Here is a 12,114-nt window from a genome sequence, read left to right as displayed (position 1 = left end):
TTTATTTGTGCATAAATTAATGTATTTTATAGAATATCTCAAAGGTTTATTAATATTTTTAGTCATACACGATCCGCTAGATACACGCTTACGTTTAGAAAATCATTTTCAAAATCAACAGACACCCGTTGCGATTTTGACTTCGTAAAACGTGTACTTTAGTGAGGGGGGACCTTCGAATAAGATGCTGGAGTGGGAGAGGAACATGATTAGTTTGTGGAGGAGACCTTGCTTAAGCTAATGGCAATGTGGCGGTATCCATGGGTTGAAGTAAATGATGGTGGGGCGTTTTGAGTCAGAACAGCCTTTGCGTAATTGGCTATCTAATTCATTATTATATTTTTAGGCGGTTGTGGTGGTAAGGAGTTTAAGATACTAACGTTCTAAATGGAGAAGAACTTATAGGAGCCCCAACTTAGAGGGACTTCCTCGAAAACCATGGAGAAGAGAAGGATTTTCTCAAGTGGGAGAGCTTTGCCATGTTTTTGCTCTAAGATAGATTAGATTGGGATTAGATATCCCTATTTGAGGTGCAAATAAGTTGGTTTTTATAGCCAAATGATGAGTGATTGAGTAACCAGAGGCCTCCTTGGTTTGGTTGGTGGGTTTCCTCTTAAAAGCTATCAGTTGGGAGCAATTCTAAGCTTAATTCTATGGTGTAAACTAATTGTGGAAGGCACACCTCTCTCAAGGTGAATTTGAAAGTGATGATCTTTCCTTTTCTTGGTTTTTTGGCATCTTTAGACAACATTTATTGTGTATGTATATTGAGTGGCCTCTTTGGGACGTTTGCAGATGGGTTTTCATGCCTTGAAAAGAAGTTTTCCTTGTTTAATGTATGTTTGCAGCAGGTTTTGGGGCTCACGCTTTGGCTTGGCAGAGGGAACGATAGAAAACAATTAAAGAAAAAAGAGGAGGAGATGCCTAGTGTCGTTTTGTAGTGGATGGAGCTGTTGGGTTTATTTAATTTTGAGTAATGGGCTTCAGGTGATGGAAATTGTATAATGATTTTTGAGCTGATTGGGCTTACCAGATTTTCTAGGAATTGGACTTGAAGGAATTTGATATTTTGGTTTGATTTCCTCCGCAACCCAAATTAGAGAAATAATAGAAAATATGCTAATATGAAAAGCTTAAAAAAGTATATAGGTTAATTTTTAGTTATAAAAATTAATAGATCATAATTTGTCAAGTTATGGTTCATAACCAAATAAGTTATGGACAAACTTGTCAAGTTATGGTTCATAGCCAAACAAGTTATGGGCAATTATGGACAATAACTTATCAAGTTATGGTTCATGACCAGACAAGTTATGGTTCATAACCAGACAAGTTATGGATGAAAATATTAATTTGGCCTATTTATTAACTTATGTAAACTATTGGCTTAAAAATTTTAATTCATCTCAAGTCTTGGTCTATTTTCCTCTTTCTCCCCCCAAATTAATCCAAGTCTTCATTGGCTGGAAACCTCCCAAGTAGATGACGAGTCTAATCAAACCGCGTAATAGGAGCCTAATTACATCTTTGGCCTTTTAAACCACGACTCACTTGAAGATTCCCTAAGCGTAATTTGGACCCACGTACCGTACCTTAGGTCATATTACAGGATATGAATTGGGCTCGTACCTTGCGAAAAAATAGATATCAACAACAATCAACCCTCGAAATTATAAAATTATTGTAATGTGTCTCATTTTATTAAATTTATTTAATTTTTTTATAATATTTAAGGGATTAAAAGTTGAGCAATTGAAATATTTGTATTACATTTGAATTGGGATATTGAAATTTTTTTTATTGAATGTGCTTTTTTCGACACTAATTTAACATAATTGTTGTTAAGATGGGGTATGTCGCAATAATTTTACAAGTTGAAGTGGCAACTTGTCAAAATTAAAAATTAAAGGGCAAGTTGCTAAACCATACAAATTTAGGGGGCAAATGTGTAAAGTACCCTTCTTCTTTTACACATTGTTATCTCATCATGTTATCGTTTTTTCAGCTTGCCAATTATATTGTCGTTTTCCTGCAGACGTCGTTTTAAACTAGTATGTCGGTCAATCAGTTGTTTTTTCGTTTTTTCACTTTATTTGTCGTATACAACTTTTTCGGGGTTTCGTTACTCTCTCTATTTTCTTCGTTTTGATAATTCTTGTCCTTTTTTTTGTTTTAATGTCGTTTGTTTGTCTTTTTATCCCTTGCCCTTTTATGCAATTTTTTGTCTTTTATAATATGATGTCGTTTTCAAGGCATTCTGTTGTTTAATTGCTGTTTTTCTCTTTTATTGCTTTTGTTTCTACTATGTTGTTGTTTTAACGTTATATTGTCGTTTTCACCTGTCTCGTCCTATGTATCGACGGTTGCACAATTTACGTTATAATGCCGTTTTCCATTTTTTACAGCCTTTTTTTTCAGGTTATGGTGTCGTTTTTTGTTACGATTTTCTATTTATTGTCGTTTTACAATTTTAACTTGTTACATTGTCGTTTTCTCCTTTTATTGTCCATTTATTAATTGGGTCGTTTTCTCTTTTTATTGTCTCTAATCGCTAGCTCGATTATTCATTTTCATGCTATAATGTCGCTTTTAATCCACTTTGTCGTTTTTTGTTGGTTTCATCATTTGTTGTTATTCAATACTCTAATGATGTCATTTTTTTGTTATGACTTATGATGTCTTTTATAGTGGCTTTACGTTGCACTTTCATACGTATTGTTGTTTTAGTGCTTCTTTAATGATTTTCTCGTTTTCTCTTTCTATCGTGTTGCTAGCTCTTTTATTGTCGTTTGCATTTGCCGGCTTTTTTATGCATTTTTATGTTTTTCTTTTTGGTATCATTTCAACAATGATTAGGGCCGACAATTGGGGTCACGACACGACTCGAAAACAACACGAATTTTGCGGGTTAAGGTTGAGAAAAAAGAGGTTCGGGTTAGAATCGGGTCGACTTGAAATTAACACGAAAAACACGGGTCAATTTCGGGTTGGACCTGTCTAACCCGAACACGACACGAAACTCGTAAAAAACTAAAAAATACATATATTTTTCATTTCATATTTTAAATTTTATTATGAACTTGTGATATCATGATAGTTATACTCAAAATCTTACTATTATTTGCTTAATTTCAATGGATGTTATTGTAATTTAGTGTGTTCTGAATTTTAAGTTATTTCTAATATGTAAAAAACTAAATAAAAGTATACAATTTTCGTGTCAATTTCAGATTCACGGGTCAATTATGTGTCACGGGTCGTGTCTGTGTCAACTCGTAAAGTGGTCGTATCGTGTTCGTGTTGCGGTTTTTAAAAAATTTCGTGTCACGGGTCGTGTTCGGGGGTTGACTGCAAATTTTTAAAAAATGATTAAAACACGACACGTGACACGAATTGCCACCCCTAACAATGATGTCTTATTTATATTATGATGTCGTTTTATCTCACTAATTTTCATTCTACACTTTCAAAGTTATGTTGTCGTTTTAACACTTTAGCGTCGTTTTCCTACTTTATTGTCGTTTTCATGTGTTTTCAAATTTCATTGTCGCTGTTCTATCGAGGGCTCTTCTGTTCTTTTATTTAAGGGTCGTTGTTTTCACAACTCAAGTTGAAAACTTAAGTTGTGTATGTAAAAAGAAAAAACATTATAGTAAAAAAATTAATTTTAAATTTTTTGAGAAAAAAATACTGTAAACACGAAAACAACTAACTCCTTATTTATCATTTTTCCATCTCTTCGTCCAGTTGTGTTGCTGTTTCGTTTTGGTTGACTTTTTTGTCGTTTTTTAGTTGTTTATATCAACTAGAGAAACTGGGGCCGATATATGCCGAGAACATCGGTTCGCGATCCTATCTCCTACTGCGGAAATCTACTTGCCATCACCATAGGGATGTTTCATGTTTGGTAAGAATGAATAAAATAAAAAGAAACAAAACATAATTAACTGAGAAAAATAAGAGGAATGCAAGGATATTTTTTTTCCATAATACATTATACCCTTTTCAAATCCCTCCTTGCAAACAATCGTGAGTTTTAAAATTCATCCAATAGAATCTTTCAACCTCTTTTTTTTCTCTGACTTTTCCCATCTAGCAAAGAAAGTCTTGAAGAAAAGTAAGTGAGCAACAAAGGCGGAGAGGGAGGGACATCAATTTATCATATTGGACAAAACATATGGACCTCCGTCTTTGCCCATTGTTATTTTAGTGGGTCTCGTCTCTGGGGTCATTTTGGGTTTAAGAAAGAAGGGTCGTGTTTAGAATTAATTTTGTTTTTATTTTTCACATTTTTTAAAAAAGAAAAAATGAAAACATTCTTAAAACGGCGTTTAGCGCAATAAAGACAAAAAATAAAAATAAAAATGATTTTTTGTTTAGTGTAAAATGAGAGAAAAATGAAAACTGACTTTTAGTCGTTTTTCATTTTTTGTTTACGTTTTCTCCTCTCTCGGGCAGAGAAAGAAAGAGAGACATTAATGAGTTTTTTTACACCGAAAATAATCTCTTGATAAAACTACCAAACGCATTTTTAAAAATGATTTCTGTTTGAGATTAAAAACATTTTCATTTTCATTTTCATACAAAAATTAAAATCATTTTGAAACGAGTTCCAAACGCGCCCAAGGGGTTTTTGATTTCACACAAAATGTTGTGTGGCTAAATGTGCTAGAAATCATATGGGTGTGGTTTTAATGGTTACTGTAATATTTATTTATTAATGAGTATTATTATTTTAGCCGTAAGATATTAATCCAATGGTTATAATAAATTATATAGTTGATCAAAAAAATTTATGACAATTAATGGAACTGGATTCTTATCACACCATGTCATTAGATTTCTATATTTAGTAATAACTACGATGGAAAAATATCCATTGATAACTCGTCCATATGTTAAGTACTCTTTGTTTTTTATTTCTCTACGAAAACCTATTATTGGATACTTCGGCATTAAAAACATGATTCATAGAAAAAGGGAAAACAAAAAAAATTGCAATTAAAATAGGAAGGTGTTGTGATATTTACTTATTAATATGTATTATTATTTTAGCCGTAAGATATTAATATGATGGTTATAATAAATTATATAATTGACAAAAAAATTTATGATAATTAATAGAACTGACTTCGGGTCAGTACCATGGGAGGGTACTATGATACCACTACACCAGATGCGCTCTCCTGACTTTGTTGTTGTCTAATTGCATTTAATATTTAGTTCAGTAACGAATACTCTATCTTGATCAACGTCATATCAAGTTTATGTTATAATTACTTGATGGAGAGACAACTTGGTTGCTTGATTGTAATTGGTGATAAGCTTGCATAATAAGATCATGCAGTTTTTACTTGACAAGGCCGGTTTTAAGCACATATTACCGTATTGTTCATTATGTATCGTCAATCAAATGGAATAACAATTCAAATGCATTTACTTCCAAAAAAAATAAAGAGAGAGAGAGAGAGAAATAGCTTACAGAAACAATTAACAGAATATAGAATTATTACTATTCAAGAACAAAATATACACTAGTATTACTATTACCAATATTCAGTCAATAAGGGCAGTATTACGACTACTAAATACTCTTTACGTTCTAAAGTAGATTTTCCATTATGTGAACCGTTGTCTTGCATAAGCTAATTATGTTATCTTTTTAGAGACATAAGGTAATTAGGAATATTATCTCGCATAATCACGAATATCGTGGGGTGGATAAAAATTTACAACTAGCATGGATTCTTAGGTTTTACTAATTCTAATCTTACTTTAATTTTCATTAAAATTCAATGGTTCTGTCATTTTGATGGAAATTCTATAACTCTTTCCTAATTTGTTCTTATGAGAGGGAATTGATCCTACATTCCTAATGTTTAGTACTTTATTCTCGAAACCAATGTTGATGGCCTAATTGCATCCATTTTTTAATCAAAGTTAGGCATAATCTAGTAATAGATAAGCAAATCATTCTGATCTATTTTACTTTTTATTTTATTCCCTTTATAGCAAAATTCTCTTTTTCTATCTCAGTAGAAAAATTCCCAATGATATTTGCAACATTAAGAAAATAATATGTACCCTTTTTCTAAAACCAATGAGTAATTTCTTGTAGTATTATAGTATAATGGGGAATAAGTTCATATACATAGGAGGGACCATTAATAATTTAAATTAATTAAGATACCAAAACTTAAAATTAGGAGCAATAATCATTTGTGGAAACTACTTTCACTTTTGGGGGGGGGAAAATTCCTTTTTTAAGAGTAAATTATTGGGCTGAAAAATTATCTCAAGCTTCTCTTGCACTGATCAGCAAAATGGGGTCATAAAGAATATCTTCACCAAACTAATATTACTTTGATAATTGCAAGTATCCGATCCAATTTCCAGAAGGATTAAGTAGGTATTAAACCTGTTATTTCATAGTTAATAAATTAAAGATTCTGCGTAAAGTACGTGCTAATTAAAGTGCAAGTACTGCCTACTTTCTACTTAATCTTTGCATCTCCAGGCTACAATTTACTGTCTTTTTTGTTTGCATCTATATTTAAAAAAAAAAAAAAAAAAAAAAATTCGACTTTGTGACATTCACGTGAATAAAGATAAAAAACCATTCTTTGGTCACGTTATAAAACCAGACGGAACCAAACCACCAATATTATTTTGATCTTTAGTGATTAAGATGGATCGTTGCTTTACTTGAGAAAAGGAGAGGTTGATCTGGAAAGGCATACACATCTGAAGAATTATAACATATCTATATCTATATTATACCCATGTGTGGAGCTACAAGGATAGACCACTTAAATTTTTTTCTTTTTTGATTTTGTAGATTAAAATGTGTAATTTCTCCCCTGAAAATCTAAACATAATGTACCATCCCCACCTTTGAAATCTGAATTTATAAATTCATGTTCGTCGCTCCTCACTTATTTTTGTGACTCCGCACCTGATTATACATTTGGAATATATATAATGATATTATACATATATCTATAGATATACACGTACGATTCTCCTAGGCTTCTCCTAGGCTGCCTACTTAAATATAGGACTTAATTTTTGGCCTTTGTGTGAGGGACAATCACACATGGGTTTTGTTGTATGTGTCGATTGAGAGAGTTTAATTCTCCAGACTTTGTGGAGCCTACTCTTGGCATGCATGCATGCATGCAGTGATAGATATTTAGGATTAAAAGCAAGGCATTTTTGAGAAAAAATCTTGTCTGGCAATCACTTGGATAAGTCCTCTCTAACTTAGCTTCATATGCCTGGAAAGCTTGATGACGAACTATATATTCATATATTTTGTATGTATACGTCAGATTGTGAGGTGGCATTTCTTGGACCTCAAAATCCTATTCGTGGGATTTTGAAGAATCATATTAAATTTGATGTTTGAGATGGACATAAAACATGAGGTGGGAACCGTTTGATTATGCCACGTCTCTTTCTATGTAGGTCATGATCATTGCAAAGAAACTTTTGAGAGTTTGTGTTTATTCTTTGCGTGATCAAATTTGTATGTATATATATATATATATATATGCCTTACATTTGGCTCCAATTATATTGAACCTAATTTACTTGAACAAACTAGAGTAGAAACGCTACACTTGGTAGTTGGTAGTAAAGCACTAGCTAGGTTTAGAATAGTTCACAATTTTTTCCAGATAGAGACCCTGCAATATTAATGAGATTTTCTAATTTGCAAGGAAAATATTGGAAACTAATTATGTCAAAAACTGGAGCTATAAATAAGAATCAGGGACCGATCGAGCAAAGAGTATAATTCTTGAAATTTGAAGTTTGTATTAATGTATTAAAATCAATTTCAGTATACTAATTAATAAAAAGAAAATATGTGCCGGTTGTAAATCATATGATAATTAGAATAAATAAGGGGTTTTTTGATAAATAATCTACCTACGAGTAGTGCATGTTTAATTTTGAGATCTAAAAGACCATGTCAAACTTAAAACAGTTATGACACGGCATTTTCCTTTTTTACCTTGTCGCAGAATTATACTAATTAATCAATTGGATGAATTAATTGAACTAGGTTTAAATACGCATTAACAATTATATATATAGGGGGTTACAAAGGCAAAAAGGGGGGTAAAAAAAAAAAAAAAAAAAAAAAAAAAAAAAAAAAAAAAAAAAGTCAAAGATAATGGGAAAAGAAGGAGAAGAAACTAGTTGAGAAATTGTAAGGTGGTCCAATGAGGGTGCGCGGAATTAATGTTCAAACAAGGTGACAAAACATTAAGAAGTAGACCCTTATAAAGAAAAGCAGAGATGATCGAGATCATTGTCAAACAGAAGGCAATATACATGCATATGTATACATATATACATACATATATATATATATATATAATCAATGGAAGAGGATTTTGGTTGGGTTGGGTCCAAAGTCTCAGTCAGTGCAGGACCATTTGTGCACGAGGAGGGTGTTGCAAAATCTAGCAAGAGCACGAGCACAGTGCTGGCCAAAAGAAGGAATGTCTGTACTTAAGGGGTACACATTGTACGCCTAGCCAATGGCTTTGGTTGGCTCAAGATTAGATGCCGGAATCTGCTAGCTATTAATACTACCACTTTTTTGAGATTTTGATATTTCTTCATATCTCCAAGTTGCATATATATATATATATATATATGTATATATATATATATATGCGGTCTCGTGCATTAATTTGCATGTATTCAGCTTTTTTATGAGCAAGAGACAAAACCCACATTCTAGGGCTTTCAAATCTTCATTTGTCTCTCTTTAATATATCTAATGTCTTTTTTTTTTGGTTGTTTGTGGAAACACATTGATCATGTGGTTGGAAAATCTTGATATTTATTCCAAAAGGGGATTGGAAACCTAAAAATTAAGAGAAAGTGGCAAAATATATTACACACGTATGGACAAGTAGAACACTTTTTTTTATTATGTTTTAAGGCGAAAGAGTGTTAAAGATTTAACGAAGATGAGAATTGCAATATAGTACTATTTGGTGACCATACTTATTGCCCTGCCGTGTAATTTGTGAAGCTAAAGATACAAAAAGCTTTAGAAGTTTACCTAACAAATTCTGATTCGCTGAAAATTAGCGGTGACGATCACTATTGATTATATGCTTAGCATTTAATTAATTATTATTAAGATATAACTCGAGTAAACTTTAGCTACTATTAGCCATATATATAGAGACCGACAAGAAAAACGTATATTCAAACAGTAGTTAGGAAAATAGTAGCAAGATAAAAAGAGAGTACGTTTATAAACATCTAGTACTATTTGTAGTATTTATTATTTCTTTTTTTTTTTTTGGTTAATATAGTAGTTAATTAATTACTTGTTGTATATAAGACTCCCCATGAACGCCAACAACTAGCAAGAGAATTGAGAATCCTTTTCTGTTTTGGTCCCACTCCATCCCTCATGCCCCCACGTACTCTCTCTCTCTCTCTCTCATCAACTTTCCTCACGACCAATCACAACTTTGGAAAAAAGAAACATTAACCTTTTATAATACCAACATTACCAATGGGCAACGTTTGAGCATCCCCAACTTTAATTTTTTTCTTACATAAATAATATATAATATTCCAAGACATCCAATTCCAATTTCACCTCACAACACTGCCGACCGCGGGCAAAGCTATATCGAGCATCCCTGACTTTCCATTAATAATTATTTAGTGCGTGTTTGGTATATGGGCTCTGCTACAGTGTAAATTCGTGATTTTAATTTTGTTACAGTATTTTTGTCTCATAAAAAATTTAAATTTCAAAAGTCATGATCAACAATCCTGATTTAAACCCTGACGGGCCTTTAAGCTACTCTAATTGATGGCTACCTTCTTTCAACTACACAAACCATTGATATGGTCTCACTAGTTCTAGACAGCTACGTACATACATTAGTAGAGTAAGTATAATTTTGTTCCACATGTCATGGTGTATTTGCTAAGATTTGACTAATTTTTTGCCCTTTTTCATGTTAATACGTGGAGGAGCTTAATTATTGCCCTAAAGAATCGACCTTGCGGATTTCACACTTATAAATTCAATTGCACAACTAGATTTTCTAGTGTAGTGTGCAATTTTTTATTGTAAACTTCTTCATCACTGCAGCGATTAAAAGAGAACGAAATTTCATATACGAACCTTTATAAATTGTGTGGGTTCATTTTTACTACTCTTGATATAATGTAAAATTTGGACGTTAAATATTCTTAATGTCCCAATTAAAATAACTCTTCTCTATCTCAATAAACGATAGTGAAACCGGCCCTTCTAGAGTCACATATTAATTGCCTTCTCAAGCAACCATCGCAATCCTACCTCCTTTTATTTGCTCCTTTTGGGGATACCCCGGTAGAAAAATATTTGGGCAATGTTAATCCGTGGTGTGTACAAACTTTTTGAAAGCTACGCCCACAAAACACAAGCCAACAAGTAGTCGCTACTCTTTTTTTTTTCCTTTATGTCTACACATTTTATTTCTCTAGAATACTATTTATAAGTCTAGATCCCATTAATAATTCTTTTTTTCCCCCCCTTAAAAAACAAAACAAAGATTCCCTTTGTGGGGTTTCAACACTCGGAATTTAAAAAAAAAAAAAAAAAAAAAAAAAAAAAAAAAAAGATTCCCCTTATTCGGGTACCATGACATGCCCACACATAGATGATGGTACTCCGTGTCCCAAACACTCTGACCCTTAATGTATCCCCCAGACTTTTTCTCTCTTTACGGACCCCAACATGCCCATAAAATATGAATACACCCCCCTTAACTTTTTTATTTTTCTTTTTTGTTTTTTGTAAATTTTTATTTTTATCATGACAAGCAATGTACACCCTTTAACTTAACATTTCACTTTAACCACATTTTCACACGCCTATTTATATTCCCAACTCAAACCCCTCCTTTGCCACCAACATCTCTCCAAGCTTACACAACAAAGCTATAAGCTCCAAGAATACACACACACACACACATTTATATATACGCATATTTCATCATACACTTAGTAGCAATATATACATATTATATCACATATATATATATATATATCATGTCAGGAGTTTGGGTGTTCAAGAACGGCGTGGTTCGGCTAGACCCGGGGCTAGATGGACGGCGGAAGGTGCTGGTCCACACGCCGAGCAACGAGGTTATAACGTCGTACGCGGTGCTGGAGCACAAACTGTCGTCGTTGGGGTGGGAGCGGTACTACGACGACCCGGAACTCCTCCAGTTCCACAAGCGCTCAACCGTCCACCTTATCTCTCTCCCCAAGGACTTCGGCCGCTTCAAGTCCATGCACATGTACGACATCGTCGTCAAGAACCGTAACGTCTTTGAAGTCAGGGACACCTAGCAAACAACTTCTAATCATGCGTTTCCGTTTGTTGTTAATTCGTGTGCCGTACAATTGGTGTGTTATTTAATTTGCTGATCTTGTGTTTGTTTAATTTGTTTTTTTAACTCTTTTTTTTTTTTTTGAGTTTTGGTTTAGTTTGTTTCTTTTCTTGATTTGGGTGTTTGGATAATTCATGAGTGTGAAGATTACGTAGGTTCAAGTGTGAAGTGTACTCATGTGAGGGTTTGAGGCTATAATAATTTAGATTAGAGAAGCTAAAGTACAGCTAGTATTTGTTGAGGTCATGGTGTGTGTGATATATATTCATATATGGTTTATGTTATGATCTCATGGATGTATAAATAATATTGTATCATTAATCGTGAAATTATATTGGGTTTCTTCTCCTCTGTTTTTTTGTTTTTGTTTTTCAATACAATGCAGGATCGAAACTCGCATCCTCTCAAATTCAAGTCCCACCTCAAACTAGTACCCAATATGCCGTTTGATTCAGTGATCATTAAACAAAATATATACATTGAATTGTTTATCATCTTCTTTGTAATTGATAATATATAACTCGACACCCCTTCATCTACATCGCAAATTCTTGTAAAAATTATGTCTTTCGACTAGCTGTTAGTGGAATCTGATGAGTGAGAGAGATTTCCAAAGAATCTTCTTCTGTCCAAATAAATTATTTGAAGGGTCGCCATTTAATCATATTATTTTGTTTTCAAAGTATAT

General features: G+C 32.9%; 1 protein-coding gene across 1 annotated transcript; it reads left to right on the top strand.

The window, feature by feature from the left end:
• The first annotated feature begins 10,918 nt into the window (after nucleotides 1-10,918).
• LOC21406302 (flowering-promoting factor 1-like protein 3) lies at nucleotides 10,919-11,774 on the top strand. Its single transcript, XM_010099993.2, has one exon. The coding sequence runs from the start codon at nucleotides 11,083-11,085 to the stop codon at nucleotides 11,383-11,385; it is 303 nt and encodes a 100-aa protein (XP_010098295.1). The 5' UTR covers nucleotides 10,919-11,082; the 3' UTR covers nucleotides 11,386-11,774.
• Nucleotides 11,775-12,114: the final 340 nt, after the last annotated feature.

The sequence above is a fragment of the Morus notabilis genome, unplaced genomic scaffold (genome assembly GCF_000414095.1).
Source record: "Morus notabilis unplaced genomic scaffold, ASM41409v2 Scaffold156, whole genome shotgun sequence".
NCBI classification, from domain to species: Eukaryota; Viridiplantae; Streptophyta; class Magnoliopsida; order Rosales; family Moraceae; genus Morus; species Morus notabilis.
This window is presented reverse-complemented; position numbering and strand designations above follow the sequence as displayed.

Bases quoted from the DNA above. Each gene is read 5' to 3' on its own strand.
- LOC21406302 (XM_010099993.2), top strand. From the start codon at position 11,083: ATGTCAGGAGTTTGGGTGTTCAAGAACGGCGTGGTTCGGCTAGACCCG.